This window comes from Podarcis filfolensis (genome assembly GCF_964270895.1).
Source record: "Podarcis filfolensis genome assembly, chromosome: 11".
Classification (NCBI taxonomy): domain Eukaryota; kingdom Metazoa; phylum Chordata; class Lepidosauria; order Squamata; family Lacertidae; genus Podarcis; species Podarcis filfolensis.
In genome coordinates this window covers 31,420,643-31,447,511 of record NC_139613.1, presented here as the reverse complement: position 1 = coordinate 31,447,511, position 26,869 = coordinate 31,420,643, and the positions used below count along the sequence as shown (strand labels likewise).

The following is a 26,869-nucleotide window of genomic DNA, read 5'->3' as shown; positions in this document are numbered from 1 at the left end:
ATAAACTTCCAGAATAATTTCATGTTATGCTATATCAATAGAAAAGGCATGCAACTTAGGAAAGCAATCATATAGGTCCCAAGGGATCAGAAATAGAATATGGAGTTATAGGTTGTTTCTATGGTTCATGACATATACAAATAAATGCACACACACACACATATCTTAGGGTTGTTGCGAAATATTCTTACCCTAATTTAGCAACAAATGGAAATGGGTCCTTTTTTACAATTATCTGGGGACATACAATTTTTCAGGACAATTTTTCAAATACTTTCAAGGCGTTTACTCTTTTATCCCTTGCTGATGTCTGTATTTCTGGCAAGCAGAATGTCCTGGAATGATGCTATGCCTTGACATAGCATTGTTCTGAGTGAGGTTCAAGGCTTGGGGTAGGGAATGGTAGCTTTGTTTCCCCAAAAAGCCTCATTTGCAGGAAGCCTACTTTAGGTGTTAGCCAGCCACGCATTCTAAACCACCGTTAGCCAACTCACAGAACTAGATTATACAACAACACAGTGTTCTTAAGCACCATTCTCATGTGAGTGAGAGCATCATCTATAGACCATGTTTAGTTGTTTGGTACAAGGAATGACGGGACGCAGGTGGCACTGTGGGTTAAACCACAGAGCCTAGGACTTGCTGATCAGAAGGTCGGTGGTTGGAATCCCCGCAATGGGGTGAGCTCCCGTTGCTCGGTCCCTGCTCCTGCCAACCTAGCAGTTCAAAAGCACCTCAAAGTGCAAGTAGATAAATAGGTACCGCTCCGGCGGGAAGGTAAACGGCATTTCCGTGCGCTGCTCTGGTTTGGCAGAAGCGGCTTAGTCACGCTGGCCACATGACCCGGAAGCTGTACGCCGGCTCCCTCGGCCAATAAAGCGAGATGAGCGCCGCAACCCCAGAGTCAGCCACGACTGGACCTAATGGTCAGGGGTCCCTTTACCTTTACCTTACAAGGAATGACAAGATCAGGAAGTTAAGATCAAGAGAGACTTCAAAAACACTACCTACTGAAAACACCCCAAAGTTCTGGTAAAACATTTATTTTGGTTTTATCTGAGTTAGAATTGTTACTGGGGCAGGTTGAACCACTTAGAGAACAAACATGAGAGGAATTGCGTTAGGTCTTTGTACTCACTCCGCAGCTTCAAGCCTGAACCCAGATCATGCGGTACCTTCCTGAGTGGCATCCATTTGGCCAATGAGGCCAACTCGGAGGAAAGATCCAACTGGCTGTAATTAATGGTGTAATCATTGCAAGTTGATTCAGTAAAATAAATGCTAAAGCCCAACAATATGAATCATCCACATGTGGTCCTTGGCAAAGTAACAAACTGGCAACTGTCAGGGATATGAAGGAGAGGGCCCAATGGAACTTGGTTACTAAACCAATTCATCTCTATGGCACAGGGTCATAGCCTATCTTCTTGAAGCCTCAATCTTGCTGACAATAAATGTTTGAGAAAATTGCATGATGTTTTTGCTACTCAGGAATGATTACTACTGAATTCTTACTATAGTGTTAGTTACCTACCAGGTAATACAACCAGGTAAAACTAACTAGTTTTAGCCCCACCCTCCCTTCAACACAGAGGCTAAGGAGGAGGAAGCTGATAGGTTGTGAGACAGAAGTGGGCATGTGGGGGCTGGCTAGAGAGAGGCTGAGGTTGGTGGGGCAGTCCCTCATTTGCCCTAACAGACCAGCCCACACTGGAAATTATAGTCTCTGCAAAAGTGGCTTGCAGATGCAATAATTTGTTATGACTTGGGTAGAGGCCAGGAATCAATAATTAGCTTTGAGAATGGGATTCAGGGATTTCACGGAAATGGGGGAACTGGTAAGAGTCAAGAGTCTACTTTTGTTTGGCTGAGAGCTCCAAATAAATTACTTTCTGATGTAATTTTCAGCATTCTTTCAGTGAACTTGGTCTACCCACACATGTTCATTATGACACTATGTACAGCCAAGAGTGAGTGTGAAGTTCATAAAACAACAACTGAAAAAGAGTACTCTGTAAAGCTTATAGAAGTGCCCTACTGGTTGGAAAGAGTATATAAAGAGTAGTAAGGTAGAATTACATACAGTAAGCCTGCAACTTAGGTGCATTTAACTTGTGTGCATTCAGCTTTATGCGCGTGGCAAAAAAAAAATATTAAGAAATTTAAATGGAGGCAGAAAAGGGGTGTGGTTCTGGGGAATATGACTTTGGTAATCCCACTGAACTTTGAAAAATGAAACATGACTTTGGCTATTGAACCCTATTATTAGCTTTAGGCATGATCCCTGGAATGTATCCCCCACACAAATTGTGGGCTTACTGTATGAAAAATTATATAAGACACAATATCCAATAAGCTTTCATTGCTATTTTCTCCAATAATGTTTCTATCTGACTTCAAAACATAGTTATCATTGATGATGTTAAAAAATCCCACAACGTCTCCTGTCAGATCTCTTTTCAGTTGACACATTGGCCTCTTTTCTTAACACAGAAGAAATCATGTAACTTATTAGTGACAGTTGATATCTCTGTTCTGGATACCCACAAGATTAAAGCTGCATAGACAGTGCCCTCAGCTAAAACAGAACAGAACAGAACAGAAGAAAACAAATGTTTGTTCTGATTACAACCTGGCAATTTCACACAATACCCTTTTCTTTCCCCAAATTTGATAGCACCCTTTGGCGTAAGCAAAGAAAAAAGAACCCACGCCTTGTTTAGCTGATAGCACTGCAGATGCCATTGTTAATAGCTACAGACTAATGGAATGTTAACACGCTCCAATGCCACACTCAGGAGTAGTAATGCATGGAGTGGAAGCTATGAAATTAAAATGCCTTGTTCCACAAATAATGGAAGTCAATTCAATGATTTGCTAGTATCAGATAGGAAGCTCTCATATATTATTGCTACATCCACAACTGATGATTTGCACATTTATACTGCCAATAGCTATTACCAATACCTCATTTCAAAAATATCAACTATTTTTAACATACAGAAGTGTAAGATAGTTTCATGCTCCAGACATAAAAGATACATCTTCTAGCACATTTTAAAACTACTTGCTATGGCCAAAGGTCCACCAGGTTGGGCATATGGCCCTGAGAAGCAAAGTCTTACCTGTATCATTGCCAGAGATAGCAACAACAAACACTTTTATGTCAGGCCTGCTTTCCACTCCTACGTCAGCATCTGAAGTAGAAGGAGGCTCTTCCTGAGACTCTAAAACCTCAGAGGGTGGTCCTGTAGGCTGTGCAACCGCAGTCACACTCGATGATGTAAAATATTCTGTATCAATCTCTGGCTCTGCCGTCTTGCCTGTAAAATCATCATCAGTAGTAGTTTTAATGGGAGAAACAGATTCCTCAATTATTACCATGTCTTTACTCGTATCCTCGTCAGGTTCACTGTAAATTAAGGGTGGCTGTGTTTTGGTAATTAAAGGCTTGGATGGTGAAGTGGTCAGGGTCTTGACTACTGGAGCAATGGTAGCTGTGGCTATGCCACTTACCACCGTCGGTTTACTTGTCACAATAGCCGAGAATAAAACTGGCTCTGTTCCTACGGCCTCTTCTGTCGTTCCTGAACCTTCTGGGCTATGAGTTGTATGAGTCTCCACATGAGGTAATTTTTCAGTGACAGGAGCAGTAGCTTTGGTAGGAAAGGGACCTGAAAATCTGGTTGTGGGTACATCCTTTTCACTTTCTGTGCTTGCCTTTCTGGCGGGAACACGCGTCATTTTTAGTTTGCGTTCTGTGACAACATCCATTACAGGAGACAGTTCAGGTTTTGTGGCTGTTTCATAAACTGTTATTTTGACACCTGGGCCCAAAGCCTCAGTAGTTGCATATTTTCCTTCATATGCGGATCCTTCAGCAGTTAAGTCACTTTCAGGTGTCAAAAGCAATGTTGAAATCACTGCAGTAGTGTCTGGGACAGTAGCCAGTTTTTCCACAGCTTGATCTCTAGCATCAGGTTCCTCCTGAATAGCTGTTGTAGCCTCTGTTTTCGCACCTCTGACGCCTGTATGAATAGTAACAGTGACCACATCTTTAGCAATTTTATCTACTGGGGTTTCAGAAACGAGGGAAATGCCAGGTTCTTCCTTTGCTGTTGCAGAAGGAGTTACCATCTTTGTAAATATAATTGATTCTGTGCCTGATATGCCTGTTGAGGAAATAGTAGTGATTTGTCTGGGAATTCCTAAGTCTGGCTGATGCTCAGCAGAACTCCCTTCAGAAGTCCAATCATATTTCTCATCGTCTGTTCTTGCAGTTTTTTCTTGTTGCATCTCTGGAGTAGGTGTTACTGTATCACGGTGCCTTGGCATGTCCTCTCTTTCAGCTTTGGGGAAAACCCCTGCCACTGTGTCATTCACTTCTGTTGCAGTGGTTGTGGTCTTTGGAAACTCCACAGAGCCTAACTCAGAGCTAAATGATGTTTCATAGCTCTTTGTATATCCGGTAGTTAGTGGTATTTTGCTTTCAGATGAACTGACTATTACACCTGGTGTAGCTGTAGCATTCTCAGGTGAGAAGGTCTTTGACACTTTGACTACATCTGATTCTGAAACAGTGCTAGAGGCAACTGGCCTGTCATCGGGTGAAATATTGCCATTGTTATCGTCTTTTGTAGGTTCATGATGATCAGGGAGCAGTTCTTTGGGGATGACAACGGTTGTTAGTTTTACGTCGCTTTTTGCTTCTAGCGATTTTTTTGTAGGCTGGATGCCGGGATGTGTTTCTTCCTTTGTTAATGTAACAGAAGTTTTTGTTTCTACAGGTTCACTCAAGTTATTTCTCAGTAGAACGTCTACAGAAGTTATTATTGGTCCCACCTCTATTTGTTCAGTCTGACTTTCAGAGCTCTTCTCACTGAGGTCAGAGACCACTTGTGTGGGTGTGATCCCTACTAGGTCACTCGGTGCAGTATCTGTTTCTGTCACTTCTGATGAATCAGAAAAGTCTGTAACAGTCTGAGGTAGAACAGTGGATAAACTAGCAATCTGCTTAGGTACCTTCTCTTCCAGTTTTGCCTTAGGCATTCCTTGTGTGACCGAAGAGATATGAGGATCAAGATTAGTTTTAGAAGCGATTTGTTCAGTTAATAAATTGGAAGATCCACTTTCCAAAGGTATATTCGGTTCAACAGTTGCAGAATCATTCGGCTTAGCTATAAAAAAGAAAGACAATTAAAATGAATGTCATGCTTACTGCAATATCTTAAATGTAAGAAGCATTTTTAATAAATTAATTCTGAACAAGCATCCTTTATCTCTACTGTATCTTTATTATATGCCAGTTGCTCCCAGGATGTACTTGCTGAGCATCTTGACCAGAAAGCAGCTGTAATTAAACTAATTTAGTCCCATGTACTTCTAGAGTAAAGCAATTCAATCCAATGTAGTTTAAATGAATTGTGAACTCCCACTAGTCCATAGCAATGACTTAAAAGTCTTGTATGTAGTAGTTTTCTGCTTGGAACCACTGTCACACAGATTCAAACTTTTTTCACACTGCTTCAAATGGGAATTTGCCCCTCCATATTAAAATAAAAGCCTGAATTGGTTTGAATGGCTGATCATATGCTACATTGTTGGAGTTTGTAGACCTGGGTTCAGTCCTGCTTAGCCACAAAGCTTGCCAGATGGCCTTGGATCGATACTTACTCTTCCAGCCCAACAGCTGCTAAAAGAAGTGTTGTTGTTGTTGTTGTTGGTAAAATAAAATGAGGCGGCGCTGCTGCTCTTATGTTGATAAAAGTAATGCGTGTACCAGCACAAAATGGTAGTCAAGGCACCAACAACAATGATCTGAAGGTACTCCATATCAATGGGTACTGTCACAAAGAAAGCACTAGCTATAAGAACAAAACTGGATAAACCTATGTATGTTTCCCTGGGTTCCTTAGAAGCTGGGCAGGGTATACATGTGCTAAATAAATATGCAAAGGAATTTAAGTGGCTGCCCCATGGTCCACTGATCTGTGAAATGGCTCTCATTTTTGCTTACCTGAAGTTATTGTACTCCAGCTGCCTCCACTATCACATCTGAATTCAAACACTTTCTGCTTTAGTCATTTGTATTATACAGTGCAGTTCTCAAGGTAAGGTGGGACACCATTCCTAATTTGTATAAGCACCTATATTTTATGCATTATACCCTTTTTAAGCTTTAAAAAAGAGAGAGTAAAAATGTCAGATTCCGCTTAGACACAACAAATAAAAGCCTCGGCACTTATTCCACTGTTTAAATTTCAACTAATATTTCCAGAAAATATTCACTCAGCACACTTCATCTACAATCTGCTTTCTGTCTAGTGGCAGCAATATTTTAATCCAGGATTATTGCACCATCATTGAACGTTGCTTAATTAACAGCACAGTTCAGAAGATACAAGCTTTAAATTTCTAAACTTAACTTTTTAAAAAGAGAGAGAGAGAAGGGATGAATGAATGGATGTTAAAGCTGTTCCGTCTCAAAGAAGATATTCTCTGCATTTCATCTGCCTTTTGCTTAAAAGAAGATGACCTGCCCAGTGAAGGGTGTTTCCTTTCTAAAAGGCTCTGCTCCAGCTTTAACAGACTCCCTCGCTGTACAGATGTTTTGCATTACTAAACTCCTAGAATCATATGTTCAATGGGATATCTTCTTTGTGCTCCTTCTAATACAAGACATGAGGCAGTTTTTCCTAATAAAATATCCACATCTAATACAGCAAGAAAGCAAATTATCTCACCGACAGCTGCTTACATCAAAGTCTATCCTGAGTTCTTTTTAAAAAAATAGTGTTCTTTTACATTATGCACAACCTGAATGAAGCTGAGCAACTGGAAGAGGTTTCTATGCTTAAAAAAAATATACACATATTTCCTTTGTTTTTATATTAAAACAAACTTGTTCTTCATTGGATAACTTTTTTAAAAAGTTGGAGAATCATTAAATATTAGATCACAGAATAGTGTAGTAACACACTTGCTTCCAGGTTGCTTACTATGCAGTGCAGTGATTCTGAATTAAGCTAAATAACGTTTACCAAAAAGGAACAGATAAAATTGGGAGATAAGAGGAGCTGCTGCTTTAAAAGGGTCTCCATGATGCCTGTTATCTTTGTATGCAGCCATGTGCATGGGAAATCAGTGGTCTGAGAAAATGGCCTAATTCCCAAAGCAAGCTACTGCACAGTAATTGCTCCCTGTCATAACACCATGCCCTTTTTAAAAGTACAGCAATCCAGAGTGAGAATTGACGTCCTCTTCTTCCCTCTGCAAACCCATGTAAAGATGGGACACTGAACAGTGAGAAATTATACCTCAGAATATACCAACCAAAAGGTTCAAGATGCGGAGCACATATTGGTTTGGAACCCCCAAGCATGTTGGGCCACTTGCATGATCTAGAGCCACAATTATTGTGGTTGTTAAATTGCACGCCCTTCACTACCAGGTCTCAGGGCAGATTATAGAGCATGGAGTACCATGGTCAAATCATTTCTGTCCAAAAGGGCCCATAGTTTGCTAATCATCAGGAGCTGGAAACAGGCACCCAGTCACCAAGGCCACCTGGGTTTCAAATAACAATGTTGGATCCATGGGTACCCCAAGCTATGAACCTGTACCATCCAAAACAGGCTGCCTTCCCACCTCCTGGACTCAAGAACTTGGAACACATAGAATTTCTTTCTGGCCCACATCCAGCCCATCGCTGCCTCCAAACATATTTCTAGCACCTCAGCCACCTCTCCTGATTCAGATAGACATATTGGTGACACTTCACCCCAGTCAGTGACTGATCATTGTGCTTTACTGAAAACTGAGGGAGGAAGAAATAGCAGCATTCCTCCTTTTCTCATATTTCCCTCAGCTTTTCATTCTTGGTGGCTTTAGGGCCTGGCCTAGGGTTACCCAGAAGACTATTAGAGAAGCACTGCAGGCTGGATCTCTTCCATCCCCTCGCCACACTACATTTTATATGTATGAGCACAATGGCTACGTGCATTTAATGGTGAATTGTGGTTTATCGTTATGAGAACAAGTCTAGGTAAGTCTTGGGCCCCTGCACTCCTCCCTCGTCCTCAGGGACAGCCACAAGAAGATTGGAAAGTGTTTGCTTCCATTTTCAATTAACCACAATTCAGCATTATGGTCTGATCCACAAGTGTATGCTTAACATTAACCATGGTTTGTTGATACAAGCCAGGTACGTACACTGAGGTTTGATGTTGGCTTGTTTGAGTGAAGCATAACTAAGGCTTACTGCAGTTTGCATGGATTTGGACGTAACACTGGTCAGTCAAAATCAGAAGAGAACGCTTCTGATCTCCTCCTCACAGCTGGTCTGGAGGGGTGGAGGGTGCAATCCTGACAGAGTTCCAGCTGAATCATGTTTCTCAGTAACACAAACGTCCCAAGAATCTCAATTACTTATTTGGCTATGTGTGCCTAAAAAGTGTTTTCTTTTAAAAAAAAGTAGAGCAACTACAATCATTAATGATGTCCATAACTAGGCCTACATACTTAAAGGACCAGGATACTTGGGATGATCTTCTATATGTGGTAATCCAAGACCAGCCCAGGATATTTTGCCACTTCAGGCAAAAAAAGAAAATGTCTCCCCCTGCCCCGCTGCCACAGCAATCTTTTCTGTCCCTGGTCTCCTCCTCTGACATCAGCCACTCCTCCTCCTCTGCACCCATCCACCAACATGGCTGGGCACAGAGGTAGTGGTGGCAGTGGCAAGTAGCCACAGAGGTGGCATCCATAGTAGCAAAGAGGGTGGCCAGGAGTGGAGGAAGCAGCTAAGGTAGAAGGCGGGTACGGAGGAGGAGGAGGACGCAGTGAGTGGTCGCAGAGAAGGTCAGATCTGCTGCCTGACGCAACTGCCTCACCTTGCCATATGGACAAGCAGACCTTGCACTAGCCCCTTGTCTGCAAAGTCAGAAGTTCAGGACTGATATTGCTTTGGGCTCCACCACCATATGAGGTTAGATTAACTACAAAAAACAGAGGTTTTCCCAGTGGTTAACTGAATCTTTAAATTCCTTCCCTAGGAAAAAATACCAGGCCAGTTTTATTGTGACTTTTAAGAGATCTGTGAAAATTCTGAAACATTGGAAGCTGCAATCAGGCCATTGCTCAATCTAGCTCAGCATTGCCTTGCATTGAATGACATCAGCCCTCCTGGTTTTCAGAAAGGAGTTTATCTTGAGATGCTGGAAGTTGAACCTGAGACTTTTTGTATGTGAGGCATGCTCCAGAACTGGTCGTGGATGCTTTTTAATCCATCAGATTTGTAGAGGGATTATTTGTTTCTGTTTTATTATGAGATGGACTGTCCACTGCATTTTCTATTGTGTTGGCAGTCATGGCTGAAAAGCAGCATTAAAACCCCTAAGTAAAAGAAGGAAAAAAGAAAGAAAAGAAAGCAAACTGCTTTGGTTTTGTACTCTTTGGCCAAAGCTTACAAAGCAATGGACAGACTGTGGTTGACTTCATTAGGGTTAGGTCTTAAGAAAGAGGAGGGAAATCTTCCAAAATACTCTTATGTCTGACCACAAAACCAGGATCCATTAGGAACAAATTGTTTTTGGCTAAAGTTGTGTTTTACTTTACTATAGTTAAGAAGAATCAGAATTCATTATAAGTCCCTCTTCACATTTTTCTTTAATGCTTCCTCTCCCAGCAAAGACTTTTTAATACACAAAAGGCCTTTTAAATAACAGTCCAGATTCAGCATAAATATTACTAAGATTGTGCCCTACTGATGAGGGCAACAGAGGAAACTTTAGAAACTGAAATTATCCAACTGTCCCCAAAATCTGAATTAAGCCTTCTTGGTTGTACCCCCGCCCCAGCTATGGAGCTCCTTGTCCAACAAGCTTAATTTGGACACCCTCCTCCTAGCCTTCAGGCAGCAGACAACTCTGCCCATAACATCTCATATTGTATGCTTTGATTTTGTGTGTGGTGTTTTATTGCATTGTTTTAAATGTTCTCTCTTTCTTTACCTTCTAACTTTTTTGCTTAGCACGCAACTATCATGTAGTTTTAGGGGGCAAAGAAGATGTGCTCATCATTCAGTTTTATATTGTATTTTAGTGCGTATGATTTTGTTCTCTAGACTAATTAGAGAACAATATCATACACATTAAAAATACAATAAAATACAGTGAAACGTAAAATGTGCATGAACACAATGGTTCAGAAAGCCTTACAGCTGAGTGCTATATTAATTTAATAAATAAGCATATATATATATATATATATATATATATATATATATATACACACACACACACACACACACACACACACTGGTACCTCGGGTTAAGTACTTAATTCATTCCGGAGGTCTGTACTTAACCTGAAACTGTTCTTAACCTGAAGCACCATTTTAGCTAATGGGGCCTCCTGCTGCCGCTGCGCCGCTGGAGCACGATTTCTGTTCTCATCCTGAAGCAAAGTTCTTAACCCGAGGTACTATTTCTGGGTTAGCGGAGTCTGTAACCTGAAGCATATGTAACCCGAGGTACCACTGTAATTGATTGTGATTCTATGTAAACTGTGTTACTTTTACTGTTGTTAGCCGCTCTGAGCCCGGTTTTGGCTGGGGAGGGCGGGATATAAATAAAAAATTATTATTATTATTATTATTATTATTATTATTATTATTATTATTATTGGTGTTTACTTGGAAGTTCAGTGGTACAGCAGCCGCTTTGCATGCAAAGGTTCTGGTTCAGTCTCTGGCATCTCCAGGTAGGGGTGGGAGAAGCACCTGCATGGAACTCTAAGGAGCTACTGCCAGTATAAATAGTACTGAGCTAGAAAGATGAATGATTTAAAAATACAAACAGTACAAGGCAGCTTCTAATGTTCTGATATGTAATACTGGAAGCAATAATTCATTCATCTTCTGTGTGAGCTATAAATGCATTTGATGTTCACACCTCCATGCACAGAGAAGATGTGCAAGTTCTGACTGATGTTATACAGGAAGTACAAAAGGTGGAAGTAACAAATCACTTGTACATATCTGCTGCTACCAGGGTGGTTTCTTTTCTCAATCAGAAACTCTTTCGACTGGCTTAATTTATGTCACTGACTACCAGATGGTCTGGACTAACAGGGGGCTACACATTGCCATGATACCCTGTTAGGGAAACCCTCTATGACATTCTTCCTGGCTACTGTGACTAATAGCACAAACTAGATAGATGGCAAGTTAAATGGGCTGCTTATTGTTGCTGGCATCTGTCTGTCTCGAGAGACAATGAAAGAATGTGAGGTCTTCTGATATTCAGGAAGCGAACAGGAAACAAATTCGTTAAATGATCAGAATACAGGTTTGAGCAGCAGGTGAGAAACTGTGAAGGGGAAAGAAGTTCCAGAGCTAGGACCACTATATTTTAGGTGTGCAATGGTGAAATCATATTGGAACAATAGGGTTAGTAGTGTCTATAAAGGGCAAGGGAACTCTAGGCTCAGATCCTCAGAAGTCTTTTATTAGATTTCGATAATGCCAGTGGGATTGGCTCCATACCCAAAAGAGAACATGAAAATGATTAGCATTTTAGAAAGCCCGTGATTTCTCTAGGAACAAATCCATGATCAAAGTGGTTATGGTCAGCACTGTGAACTTCCCTTTTTTTAAAAAACTAAAACTAAAAACATATGGCATGATCCAAAAAAGTAAAGAGCATTTGCACATCCACTTGGGGCTTTCTTGCCACAGCCACTTTCAGCTCCCAACATCTAAAACTTCTTTTTCCCAGACTTGCTGCAAGTACAGAAAGCAATCTGGTAGTCCAGGAGTGAGAAAAACGAAAGTCAGAATGAAAGTCATAAAGAAAAGCCCAGAGCCCTTGCACATCTGGCACACATGGATATGGGGCTCAGACTCACTATTTCAATTGCCTGCTTTTACTTGCCAAGGTTAAGGCCATATATATATATACTCCAGGCACTGCAATGTGAAATCAAATTAAGTGAGAGCTTAAATATAATTCCATTAGCGTTAAGTTATATTTTGGGTACTTATTAGAAGCATCATCCAGAAATAGCTGGACATGTAGGAGAAACCACTGGGGCTTTAGCCCACAGTTAAGCATTTGATCCCCACTCATATCAATGTGAGTTAAGAGCAATGTGAGTTAAGAACATTACGATTGTGTTTACATTAGTAGCAGATACCTTGTAATTTATCCTTACTGGAATTGGTTGTTCAGATTTTTTAAAAAATAAAAATAAAATCAGGGCTTCATTTTCCTTAACGTAAAAGACATGTTAATTTTAAAACATTCATTTTGCTCCAAAGAAAGGTTTTACTCACAGTTTCTTGCTGAGACACAAAGAAAAGGCTGTCTGCTTTGTTGACAGCAATGTTTGTTTTTTTTTATAATTATTAAGACAGATGCCTTTTCTGGCAAAGATCCTTTGCTTTGCTGGATGTGAAAACACCAGCGTCTGGTTGGCTTCTCAGAGGCCTCCCCCCCCCTCCCCGCCCCTCCTGATTTCCTGGCTTTGCTGGGAGTGACATTGCAATGCAAATCTTTACATCAATGGCTCCAGAATGGGGCAACTCCCTGAGTAAAGGGGTAGGATTTGAGCCCTCCACATTAGAGTAAATACATAACATGTGGCATAAAAGCAGAAAGGTTAAGTAAATGAGAACATCTCCTGCTCCAAAGCGAGGGGGAAAGGGGCACAGTAAAAGGGTGACGTCGTTCCTTTTTACTGTACGAACATCTGTTCTACAGACTTCAGGCGCTGCTGCTAGCTAGATGTCTTAGCCTCTGCTAGCTAGATGTCTTAGCTGCATTTTGTCTTTCTGAGAAGTGAATGCAGTGTTTTCTGTCCTCACCTCTATCCCCACAATTAACAGCCTCTAATGTGATATAAATGGTTGCGATTATAAACTGTCCTTTGCTTTTAATTCCAAAGGTATTCTTTTCAAAGAGAATTAGTCACTTTTCCAAGGAGTTGTATATGGGTATGAGCAGGGAGTGTAACAATTTAATAACGGGGGCAATCCAAGACGCCTGCACAGCTCGTTAAAGTACTGTTTCACGTGCACAAAATGTTGCACTTTCCCTTGACCTTGGCTAGCATTAGATGAACCTGATTCTCAACAGGTGTAATTATCACAGGCTTAAAATTTGAGGACACTTCTGTCCATGGAACAAAAGCTTGGACTTAGTTTACTTCTTAAGGTAGTGGACTGGGAGCAGGTGGGGGTCATGAAGACAATTAAAGCCACATAAGCAATCAAAGCAGGACTGAACCTTCCGCTCATCAATTGGTCATCATGACGGGCATGTGGGTGGTCCTGCCCACCTCTCAAAACTAGCCTGCGGGCTGGGGGAGATAAAGATCTAGCCCACAGCACAAAGGGTTCCCCCGCACCGCACTGCCAACACAAATGGGACAACTGTGTTGGGTATGACCCAGTACTGTACTGAGCAGGGCAGGGGTTGCATGAGAAAAGAGAAAACAGCCAGACCCCTATTCAAGGCACTTAGAAGTTACAGCCAGCCCTGGTTCAATGGAACCATCAAACAGTGTTTGTGCTCACAGCAATCAGGAAGAATCGCAGGTTTTTCCTCAAAACTCCGAAGAAAGTCATGGTTCAGTCAAGCTTGTTAATCTGCTGTCTAACCCTTGGAAACTGCAGTCAACTTTTGGGTGGCTGATCAAATGTTTTTCCAAGAGGTGGCAGATCACAAAGCCAAGGTTCAAGCTTATATCAACATTTCTTTCGTCTCCACAATGAAATATCTATAGACAATGTTACTTCAGGAATTATTTCAGCTGAGCTCCTTTGCTTGGTGTGTAAAGCCTCCGTCAAGAGCTGCTTTGATGCATAGTTGGTGGTGCCCATGACAGGCGAATTCTCCCTTTGTATAATGCCCTCCCTAGTGAGGTGTGTCTATCTCCCTCCTTCATGCAGGAGAAATTTAAAAGCATTCCGGTGTTACCCAGGCATTTGATGGCTGAAACACGCTGTTTCTGGCAACCTTGAGATCACTGGTTTAGAATGTTTTTAACTGTTGTTTTTTTAAATAATGTTCTTAGTTTCTGAGTTTTTAATGTTTTATCATTTATGTGTCTGCAATCCTGGAAGAAGGGTCAGATAGAAATTGAACAAATACAGAAACAGTAAACAACAAGAAAGTGAATCCAGTAGATTGGCAGGTTATATTATGTCTTTTTTTCCCTTTAAAAAATCTGTGATAGTTATACATTATTAAGCATTAAATAAACTTACGTAGAAAGCAGTAGGCATCAAATCTGCTGTCTGGGGGAGGGAAGTATGTTTGATTCTCATAGCGATACAAGGTTCGCACTCCAAGCAAACCTCCGCCACACTGGATCCTTGCCACAGAAACAGGATAGCGCACACTGCCATCAGCCAACCAGCCATAGTCGCATTGGTCAAAGCCATTTCTCCAAGCAGCATGTAGATCACCAACAGAAGCGAGAACTGCACCGTTTGCCTCACACCGCTCTTTAGCCTCTTCAAAGGTTAGCTTGTTGGGAGAAGTGATATGGAAGACATCGCCTACAAGAAGAGAAACAAAGGACACCTTTACTTCTTTGCATGGGCGGCTGTGTCACATTCCTAAAATGGTTTTTAAATGGGGAAAAAACCCATTTACTTCCAGGATTATTGTAATAATGAATTAATTATGTATATTTTTCCTTACTGGTCACACAGATATAATTAGTTGGTTTGATGTATACTGCCATGAGCAGTGTGTGTGTGTGTGTGTGTGTGTGTGCGTGCATGCATAATACTATATACGGTAAATAAAAAATGTAACATTGACATTGAATTGGAAGCATGAATCTGCTGTGATAAAATGCGTTATGAGGATTTTCCTGCCCATATCTCCCAATGTCTCTCTCCCCATTAATAATAATAATAATAATAATAATAATAATAATAATAATAATAATAAAAAATTTTATTTATATCCCGCCCTCCCCAGCCAAAGCCGGGCTCAGGGCGGCTAACAACACTAAAATAGTGCAACATTATAAAAACATTATAAAAATTAATTAAAATCAAAATTGATGGCAAACATACACTAAAGTTTTGTAAAGATTGCCAAAGGAGGGAGTCAGGCTGCGCCCTGACCAAAGGCCTGGTGGAACAGCTCTGTCTTGCAGGCCCTGCGGAAAGATGTCAAGTCCTGCAGGGCCCTTGTCTCTTGTGACAGCGTGTTCCACAAGGTTGGAGCCGCAGCCAAAAAAGCCCTGGCTCTAGTTGAGGCCAGCCTAACCTCTCCGTGGCCTGGGACCTTCAAGATGTTTTTATTTGAAGACCGTAAGTTCCTCTGTGGGGCATACCAGGAGAGGCGGTCCCGTAGGTACGAGGGTCCTAGGCCGTATAGGGCTTTGAAGGTTAAAACCAGCACCTTAAACCTGATCCTGTACTCCACCGGGAGCCAGTGCAGCTGGTATAGCACCGGATGAATGTGATCTCGCAGCGAAGACCCCGTAAGGAGTCTCGCTGCGGCATTCTGCACCCGCTGGAGTTTCTGGGTCAGTCTCAAGGGCAGCCCCACGTAGAGCGAGTTACAATAATCCAGTCTGGAGGTGACCGTCGCGTGGATCACAGTGGCTAGGTCAGGGCGAGAGAGGTAAGGAGCCAACTGCTTAGCTTGGCGGAGATGAAAAAATGCTGCCTTTGTTATAGCTGCAGTCTGCGCCTCCATGGAGAGGGAGGTATCGAAGATTACACCCAAACTAAAAAAGTATCCTATTCACTTAAATAAAATGTTCTCTTTGTCCATTCTTCCCAGCTGTCTCTTCTACCTTGGATCTCATTCCCTGAAGATTCAGGTCCTGTCCTGTCCTGTCCTGTCCTTTCTTTCTTTCTTTCTCTCTCCCTCCGCCAGATCCCTCCTCAAGTCTCACGTTTTCCTGTAACATTTGGCTTAACTTCTTAGTACTCAGCCCAACTATAACTATAACATCAATCGTAGCCAACCTAAGTACCTGTAACTTCAGCCAGCCATTTACTCTTGTCCTTCCCTCCCAAACCCCATTCGTTTTGACTCTCTCATTGTCAACATTTAGATTTAAGTTTCTTGCAAGCAGTAACCTCCCTCTCTCTTCTTAAGAAACTTCGCAAAGTACTATATACCTTGATGGTACTGTACATATCATTGGTAGAACTGAATGTTATCATAACAATAAACACACGCAATAACATTCCATCATAGCATGACCAATGAACAGAACCTAAAAAGGGGGCATAGGGACTGGGATCACTGCGGATAACAAGAGGCAGAAAGTATGTTGAACCCCCACTGCCATCCTATCAGGGCCCAAATAATTTCTCCAGTATAGCTAAATTTCTGCTATTCACTGCTGTGGGAAAACGTAACGTACTTCACTTGGGGTACACTGCTTCCTTATAAGCGACAGAACAACTCAACCTCTAGCCTTGACAGACATCTCTGAGAGAGAGAAGTGGAGGGCATGCTCCTGGCTCCTTGCAATGTACATAGAAGCCTTCTGTCTCATATACCCTGCTCTGTCCATCATGATAATAGGCATCTTACTAACAGGAGAGAATAAAAAGTGCCAAAGGTTACTATAAAGGCAGGGAAAGTGCTGGCTCCATATTTATGCACATGAAGCCAGAGATCCTGGGCTTTTGTCCCAAGGCACTTGACTAATTAAGGTACACACTTAATGCCTCTGATAACAGGATACTATTTACTCAAGAGGACCACATCACAGCTGAAAGTTAAAACAAAAAACATAAAATGAAAACCAACGCCAAGAAAACCAACACTATATTTGCATGGCCATTTCATCAAGTATTTTGTACAGATTCATGCTAATATGAACACTAAATGTTTGATTAGGTTAATGTGTCCAGATGTTGGCATCCAAACCAAGCAATTACACAATAACGTCTCCAAACTTCTAGCTTAAAAAACAGCTTTTAAGCCAATTCCAGTTAATGTGTTGCTACAAAGAGGAAATAAGGTCTTCAAAATACACCATCTGCTTTGCAAGGAAACTACAAATCCATGTGTCAATATTAATCTAATCTGCATCTCAAGTGGTGTACACAGCCATTGCAACATGTTAACAAAATGAGCATTCAATGAGAACTAAACAATGATTGTTTGAGGCTAAAAATGTTGAAACAACACTATTTAATTCTGCCAAATTGCAGTGGAATATATATGTTTTGTTCTGTTACTTTGGAGGATACACATGAATGTGCTTTCCAAGCCAATTTAACAGGTAATAAAAATGCTCTGGTCTCATTTCGACTAGCAGTGGAATTGATGTCTGGTTTGGGAGATTCTTCATGTTTTATGAAATAATGATTTCACTACTGTTTCAGAGAGCCTACTCCAAAGACTCTAAGGGAAGTCCAAAGTTGCAAACCTAAGTGCGATTATTTAGGGGGGTGGGGATCATTGAAATCAATTGCATCTTCTGAGAAAATATGTTTGGGTTCAGGGAGTGAGTCCTACTGAAATTGCTAGGATACATTTGAATACGGGCTTAGGTTAAAGTGCTGCTTGGAACAGTAGAGGCCAGCAGGGTGGGGCTATGTTTCTTTCCTGACTTCCCAACGCAGCACATTGCTGTTGGTTACCAAAAGACAATGGGAGAGGCAAGGCAGCAGGGAGCTCAGAATGGTGTGGACACAGTATCAGAAGCATTGGATTGGTTTTCCGCTGCCGTGCCTGTTCACCTATCAGCAACCAGCAGTGACGTATGGCCAAGAGAGCCCCACCCACACTAGACCACCAGTTGCTTTAGGCTCAGCAGCTACATGCAGCTGCATGCCAATCCTTACAGTCACTTCACTGGACTATATTACCACTTCAGACAAGATGCCAGGATCACAGAGTTAAATTCCCTGCATATTTGATGTCTGACAGGCTAGGGCTTTTTTATGAGCAGGCTGTTCTTTCATGTTCTGACCATGTACTATATCATAACCTCCACTATGAAGCAGCCCAAAACCAGGATGCCATTTTCCGGCGCTGAGGTCCCGCATGAGTCAAGTGACCCACATGAGATCTCAGCCTCCCAAAAAGTGCTTTCTTCAGGCACAGCACCAAAAAAATGCATGTTTTAGGGCAATGTGTAAGATAGCTGCCCCCTCCCCACAAAGCACTTTTCCAGGGCAAGAGTGCGGCCTGAAATCACACGAGATCACAGAGGCCATTTTGGCCACTGTCCTCTTGTGAGAAAAACAGAATGTTCTGGGGGGTTTTCAGGACAGCTTGATGGGTATGCTATATGACTGGAAATCTCTCCTTTACCATGGGAAATGGTGCAGTCCAGAAACAAGCTTGCAATCTCATACACTGTGTCTTATGATGACACACACACACACACACACACACACACACACACACACCTGCAATCTTCAGTTGTGTTACCCACAGAGATTATAAAATCTGTCTTGTTTCTATATGCTGCATCCCAGGCCACAAGTCTCAGAACCACTAAACTTTTAATCCTGACTTCCACAGGCGTAGCCAAGCTAGGGTGGTGTTTATCCACAGCTTCCCATTCCACAGCGTCAAGGGGAAAGATTATCTGGACCTTCTAAGCAACTTCCCTCAACAAGATTATGACTGTTAGTGAACTCAGTAAAAGTATTAAAAGTATAATCTCCAAAACCAGCTCTTATTCTCACCATGGCAGTGTTGCAGTCAACTTTTAAGTGTGGGGATTAGTTCTATCATACACTTTGAGGTGCTGAATTATGTATCTGCCTGAGCCAAGGTTTCCCAAACAAAAACAGCTTAAATGTATCTCTCCCACATGTTCCAGAAAGACACAGAGAAAATCCATCTGGCAGGCTTGCGAGTGACGTAGCTCTGAGCATTAGAGCAATGAAGAAATACTTAGAAAGAAGTGGAGGGAGGGAGAGTCAAGAGTTAAAAGTGGTCTGTAATGTTTTGATAGCTGGAATCCACACAGAGTAACTCAGCAAAATGATCCAGGCAAACACCAGGGCCAGGAGCAAGAGAGCTAGCTGTGCCCTGCAATAACAGGGGTGACATGGAAACCATGACAATCTTTGGATTGCAGACAGCAATGTGATTTCTGTTAGTTTTGGCCCCCTGTTTTAGGCTGATTGCCTCTGCCCCAGAGTCAAAGCACTCTAAGAATCTCCAGATTTCCCCTGTTGTGTGTATTTGCATTGCTCAGTTTAAAAAGCACCTGACTAAGCTGCTTTTTATTGCTGTTAAATGCAGCAAGATAGACTTGGCAGCCAAACTTTCTCTCTCTCTCTCTCTCTCTCTCTCTCTCTCACACACACACACACACACACACACACACAGATTCATCACAGCCTCATGCCAAAATGCTTGAACTCCAAAGAGATTACCCTCTAGTATTCTATCCTCTGAGACTCAGTTCATATGTTTTGTTGCACCTGAAATTTAATCAGGAAAGAATATTGTTGCACACCTGCAATGGGGTTTTGCCATTGGTCAGTGGCAGTTTGAATTACATCCAACCAGGGTCATTGGTCTGTAGACCATCTGTGAATTGGTTTAAGCATGAGATTACTGTATTTAGGATCCTTCAGATAGAGTATCACTCCCCTAGCTGTACCAGGCATTGTGCTTCAGTGCACCTAACACTGTTGTTGTTGTTGTTGTTGTTGTTGTTGTTGTTGTTGTTGTTGTTGTTCCCTGCCTTTTTCCCTCACTGGACTCAAGGCAGTTTACACATAAAATTGAGAACCACTAAAAACATAGAAAATAGGGATGTGGGTGGCGCTGTGGTGTAAACCACTGAGCCTTGGGCTTGCTGATTGGAAGGTTGGCGGTTCAAATCCCCGTGGTGGGGTGAGCTCCCGTTGCTCAGTTCCAGCTCCTGCCAACCTAGCAGTTCGAAAGCACACCAGTGTGAATAGATAAATAGGTAAGTAGGTGGGAAAGTAAACAGTGTTTCCATGCACTGCTGTGTTTCGCCAGAAGCGTCTTAGTCATGCTGGCCACAGGACCCGGAAAAACTGTCTGCGGACAAACATTGGCTCCTTCAGCCAGTAAAGCGAGATGAGCGCCGCAACCCCAGAGTCGTTCGCGACTAGACTTAACTGTCAGGAGTCCTTTACTTTTTTAAAAAACATAGAAAAGGCTTATCCATATAGGGACTCTGCCAATCTCTCTGTTGATCACAAGCAAATCCAAATGACAGGCCAAATTGTTCAAATCTTTTCATTGTACCCTGCCTTTGGAATCTGACAAGGTTGAAAATCAGCCTACAAATGACCTGAATTCATTTGCTTTGGGAATCAATAGGCATACACTGGTTGTTTTTAATTGTTGTTTGATTCCATAAAACTGTGTCAAATTCATTTTTGTTAGTTTGTAACAGTTACTTTTTTTAACCCTTTTTTTCATCCTGTCTTTAATATGAATGGTTTCGTCATGATGCTGTGTGTCTGGCAGAGCAGTAATGGTGCAAAAGAAAAAATGCCCTTCTGCTGACTCCTGTGGGGCTCATCTGCACGCTTCTCTGCACACACATTGCACTTGATGTCAACTTTGAATGGTTTCTTATATTCCTGAGTAGGCTCCCTGAAGCCAACTGCACAGCAACAATGCACACAGCTTAAAGTTTGCCAGTTATGATCCTTGTCCTAGCTGTTTATTGGGAAGTAAAATCTCAGTGGGGTTTGCTTCCAGGTAAGTACAGTCAGCACGGCTGCCAAACTCACATTCGCTTTCTGGCCCTTGTTTTCTCCAGAACTGAGGTCTGCGATTATTGTTCTTACCAATAGACTATTTTGCAACTGCAGTTTGAAGTCAACGAGTTTCCCTTGCTGTGTGGTGGAATGTGAATACTCACTAATGTACCTCTCTCTCTCTCTCTCTCTCTCTCTCTCTCTCTCTGTGTGTGTGTGTGTGTGTGTAAAAATCTGCAAGAAACATCTGGATTTATATTGCTTTACTTGACTAAAAGGCATAAAGGTGGATCATGGGGAAATATACGTTAGATTTCCCTTTACACTTCCATAAAATAAGTTTCCTACCACTCCCTTGATTACTTATTATATGGCCATAGTTTAATAGGATTTGAGGCAGGAGATTTTACATTCCATAGCTGTGTTTTGGATTGGCATCATCAGTGAGACATGGAAAATGGGCTTTTTTACAAGTCAAATTTTCCATTGGTTCCAGCCAGATATCAATACCATGTTTATCTAGGGGGTCAAACTAAATAAACATTCCTGAACTATTTGTTTACAAGTTGCCGAGAGTGGCTGGGGAAACTTAGTCAGATGGGTGGGGTACAAATTAAAAATTATTGTTGTTATTATTATTATTATTCAAAAGCTCTACTTAGGCATTATTATGTCAATATGTTCTTTAAGCAGGCATATCAACAAAAACACCTCTGACAGACCACTCAGGTGCCCTTTCTGACCCCGTATTTGTTAATTAAGGAATTAATTAGTTTGTAATAATCACATTAAAGAGGAAACAGGCAAACAGGGATCACTTGCACCCAGTTTCACAATTAGCTGTGCAGAATTCTGAATGTGAAAATATTTCTCTTTCTAATCACGCAGCATTCAAAGCAAAACAATTTGCCTTTAAGTCAAATTCATAAGGTTTTACCTGGCATTACGAACAATTATATTTGTGCATTTGAATGATTTTTACACTGCCCCTTCAGCAAAACTATTCAGGGCATTGCAAAATAAATAAAAGGCCAGTATGAAATATGAAATCACATATAAATGACTGCCAGAGTAGATTAGTATTGGGAAAATTCATGCAAAATGTATCTTTTCTTGAACAAAAACTCAGCTCCTACATCTATGAATGCAGAGGTGATTTTTTGAAAGCCCAAAGTCACAATACCATGCATCTTTGTTGGGAATAAACACTACTGAATTCACTAGAACTTAACTCCAAGTAAGCATGCATAGAAACAGGCTATAAAAGGAGTTGCAAGGAGCTAAAATCATGTGTGCTTACATATATCTCACCCTGATGAATCTAATTAGTATGGTAAATTCACAACATATTTCCACATGCTCTCCACCCTGCTAATAATCCCATCTGGTGTAACACTTTGGCCCTGGCATTTCACTGTATAATAATGTCCTTCAATCAGTTATTCTTCAGTTATCTGCATGTGCTCTCACTTAGTGATTAGTCCAACAATGGCAATGAAATCGCTTATTGATTCGGATACTAGTAAACAATCACGGTGACTCAGGTACGTGATGTTAAGAATCTAGTGGCATAATAACAAGTGCCAATGGCTGTCTTCACCAAGGTTTTCCCTACCTTGCAAAATCAGTCCAAAATTAAAATGCCTCCACCATGAGGTTCCACAGGACACTTTTTGTCCCTGGAGTTTTTTTAACACCTACATGTGAAGCTGTTAGGAGCAGTCGTTACTTTGGGGGCATGGTGTCATTGCTACTTTGATAGACAAGCAGCTCTATTTTTCCATAATATATGAATCTGGAGATACTGTGCAAGCGTGGACTAGCCCATGAATGTACTTATGGAGTGAACGGGGACCAGTGAATGCATCGTTGGAAGAAGGAAGCTCTGTAAGTGGTTCCTGTGTCCAGAAAGCAGGTCGCTTGTCTGTTCTGGTTAGGGTTGCCCTCCCTCTGAAGAAACATCTTTTTCATAAGAGGCCCAAATGACCTCTGTGACCAGCAGTGTCATTTGCTAGCTTCATCTGGTATGCCAGCTACAGCCATAATCAATCCATGAAATGGGAACCTTGAGATTGGATTACTGCAATATGCTCTATGTGGAGCTGGCCTTGGGCCTGGTCCAAAAGCTCCAGTAGCACAGATTGCAGCAACTAAATTGCTGAGGGGGGGCGGGGGGCAGATGGTCAATTCTTCTTAAACATCTGCACTGGCTGCTCACAGACTGGACCCGGTTCAAGGCACTGGAATCTTTTTCTTCTTGAGGATAAAATGAATACTGAGCTGCCATTGAAAGCTTAGGTCCATGTAAGGTTCACTACCATGATGTTTGTTTTTCCGAAAAACCGCATGTGCTTTAAATAAGCCCTCCCCATCCTGATTCCTCCAGATGCTCTGGGCTAAAGCTCCCAAAAACTCTGACCATCGGCTATGCTGACTTGGGCTGATGTAAGTGAAATATACTTGGAGTCAAGAGTGGGTTTCACGTTCTTTATTCAGCTCATAGTGGTGAGGAGGAATGGAAGTTCCCCCCAAATGTCTGCTTTATATACATTATTTACACAATGGGCCGCACATGATTGGCTAATTCCGGGATTCTCCTGTAGGCCAATCAGGTTGCGGATTTACTTCCACCTGGAGCTGGATTGGGTGGCTCCTGTGGACCAATCAGACTGCTGCATTTTGGATCCTATTCAACTCAGTACATAACACCAAGTTATACTCCAAACCTTTTGGAGGGCATCAGGATGGGGAAGCCTGCTTTACAGTTTAGCCAGCATGCATAAAAAAAAGATTCCGCTTACCATTTAAGGCTCCCACATAGCAATAGACATCATAGGTTTCATTAGGAAGACGATATCCATAGGTTCTGACTCCTTCTTTCCCCATCATGTCTCCATAGCATCCAACTCTTGGTTGCCTGATGGGATACCTGCAACAGAGTAAGTGGAAGTTTGTGAAGGTCACGTTTCATTTGCCCCCGCAGACGTACAAAAAAGTTTTAGGGTGCGTAGTCAAGAAGCAACTTGGTCCTCTCACCTAACGGTCTGATCGGACAACCAGCCCGCATCACACTGCTCAAAGCCATCTTCATAGGCTGCTTTCAGCTGATCAGGGCTTGCTATAACAGCACCATTCTCCACACAAGCCTCCTGAGCCTGCTTGAAATTCAAGGTGTACCTGCTAGTAGCTGCTCGGTAGTGAAACACAACACCTGCAAAGAAAGTAAAACCATGCTGGTCACTTGCGTGTCATCAACATCTATTATTATTATTATTAATATTAATATTATCATCATATTGCTGATGAAATTATACTAGTCTCATTAAGCAGTAAGCTTAGAAATAACATGGAGGAAGGATTTTAAAACTTCAGATTTCATTCTACATCACCAGGAATGTGGAACTGAAAACTAAATTTGGTTGACCTATCTTTTGCTCACTGTACTAATCTGTAAGATATGGGTTCCATTAAGTACTTTAGTTAAGTACTGTATTTCTGCATTTCGGTTATGGCCTACAGCCGATGTGGAAATAAAACTGAATTGGAATTTTAGCCTACTGAAATTTCCTGAAATAAAATAGACTGTCAATTTTCTATCTTCCACTCTGCAGCCCAAAAGGAATAGACAATGGGGCTGCACATATTCTCTCAGTGCTTGGGTTCAAAGCTTTCAGGCTCTTCTTAGATTATGTATGGGACTTTAGAGGTATAGGGGTCTCATAGCCACCCCTGGAGTCCCCATCAAGCTGAGATTCAGTGAAGACAAGTCTCAGCTAGAGGACATATTCTTCTCCCAGTTGAAAGATGGGCATATGTTTGAATCTGAAATGAATAAAGATACTTGCATTTGTAGACAGTGCTGTGCTTTATATGGCTGTGCAACAGCTATCTCAACATTTTCTGTAATGAATAATTCCATACAAATGAGAAAACTTATCAGACAACAGAAGTTAGAAACAAGGGTTTCTTTAAAGAGAAATAATGTATCTTCCACAACAGGCTACGTCACTAAAAGTACATTGTAATTTTCAGAGACACTCTTAATTGCCTCTAACTGAAGGCTGTTTGGACAGTTCGCAGAATTGAATTTAATTTTTATTATGACCAACACAAGAATAACGCACAAAACATTAATGCACCAGTGTAACTTTTGAAAGAATGCATAAAATTCAAGCCCACTTTGATCTGTAGGAGGTAGGAGTCATGCCAGTTCAGCAACTTAACCAGCTACACAAAAAGCAAAACTGGGGGAAATGGTCTTATATTCATAGAATCATAAAGCTGTAGAGTTGGAAGGGACCCCAAGAGGGTGGCATATAAATACTTCTATAAATAAATAAAAATTGTTATCTCACACCTTCCAGTGCATTTTCCTATCACCTTCTTTACTGCAAAAAGTCCAGTGTTGGGGAGGTCTGCTGCATCAGACTGCTAAATCTACTCTAACTGTGCAACCTGCATTTCATAGTATGTGGCCAAAGCCCACTCTAAAATACCACAGCCTGAAGCAGCCTCAGAATGTGGCAAAATGTCCTTTCTTCTGTTATGTGTATGTCTTCTCAATAACCTTGTGGCCCCTCACTGTATGCATTACCTAAAGTGTTCTAACTCAAATAAACATTTCAACATGATTAACTAGGTGCAAGATTGCAACCCAAATCTTCCTGAAATTAGCAGGAGTTAGGCGTGCTTAATGGGGACACGGCATTTTGCTGTAAAACACCCCTTACTGTTTCCATGAATTTTTATGATAGGCTCTCTCCATCGCTGAAAATGTGGAATGATTCCATAGAACACAAAGAGTTATTCCAAATGTATAATTCATCAGAATACCGTTGGGTTGCTAACATTTGGCCAAACAGTACTTGGAAGAGGCTTATGGCTTGGCATGGTCTTAATGTTATGAGAAGATGGCAGAGAGCCAGTTACATTAGGTGTTTACCACCCTGGAATTTCCCACATGCCATTTAAACAAATTTACAATCCCTTTCTCCACCCCACCCCACCCCCCACAACACAACTATCTAAGTAACAGCAATAACAATTATAATATTACTATGAATAACATTCTGCTATTATTTGATATTGAAACGTTCATAACAACGCTAATTGACAGAACTGCCATGCAGTGAAAAACCTTGACTCTGTTCCTGAAGGTTAAAGGTTCAAGACTCAGTGGGTTCCATAACAGATGGCCACCCTAGTCTAGACAGCTGTAAAAGAAGAAATTGATCCATCGCTTCAAGTTAAGAAGTGACAATCAGGCATGCTATTGCTTATTACTCTTCCCCTGTGAACAACAGACCACAGCAACTGGTGTCCAGGTTAATGAACTGGAAAATGGCTCCAGATAGACTTTGGCCACAAATAGGTGAAGCTATTGATCTGGTCAGCTTGCATCTTGATCTTCATTAAAATGTAATTTGCCAGCTAATTTGGATTTGTGATGAGGCACATTCCCAACTTGATGCAACCCAATTTCAGTCTGTTATGCTCCACTGCTGCAGAGATACAAATGAGACAAATGAAGCAACATTTTCCCAGCTTCTTTCTGCCAGTGATTATTACCCAAGGGCAGGTATGCTTCCAAGGGGCTGAGATAGTGTCTTTAAAAATCTAAACAGAAAGACAGCTTAAAGCTTTCTGATATCGGAGCAAGATGGAATTAAAAATTGTGAGCATTCTGCTGGAACAGCCTAAGCATGTTCTCTAGATGATTACAGGAACTTTCAGAACATATGTCCAAATAAGGATCAAACTTACATGTGAGGTGCAACATCCATGATGGAAACTCAATAAATATTTTTAGTTTACCAAAAGCAGCAGCAGCAGGACCCTGATTTGGAAGAAGGGTATTCCTTCTTGGGCAGGATACAAAGAGTCTTTTGTGCCAGGTTTCATATCTCCTACCACTTCCTTCCTTTTATTTTATTAGTTTTTATTTCACTTATGTTGAAGGTGAACATGCTGCAGAGTGCAGTGTTGGGCTGGGCGATATCTGGTTTTCCACACTGTGATATATCACCAGCTAAACATCGCAATATACTGATATATCATGATGTCTGAAATAAGGATGGAGCTATGTAGAGGCACTGACTGGCTTCACGGTTTTTCCCGCATCATGATTTTTGCAGAGTACGTACTCACACATCATGATTTGCAATGTATTGTCAG

At 41.5% G+C, this 26,869-nt stretch overlaps 1 protein-coding gene across 5 annotated transcripts in view; it reads right to left on the bottom strand.

Annotated features, from left to right (window-relative positions):
- The window catches only part of VCAN (versican), a 126,438-nt gene that overhangs the window by 62,158 nt on the left and 37,411 nt on the right, over nt 1-26,869 (bottom strand). For all 5 annotated transcript variants that reach the window (XM_083576423.1, XM_083576425.1, XM_083576426.1 and 2 more), the window contains exons 4-7: nt 23,732-23,906; nt 23,497-23,624; nt 14,270-14,563; nt 3,126-5,177 (exon numbers count right to left, since the gene is read on the bottom strand). In XM_083576423.1, the coding sequence (XP_083432549.1) occupies nt 3,126-5,177; nt 14,270-14,563; nt 23,497-23,624; nt 23,732-23,906 (2,649 nt within the window). The remainder of the gene's footprint in view (nt 1-3,125; nt 5,178-14,269; nt 14,564-23,496; nt 23,625-23,731; nt 23,907-26,869) is intronic.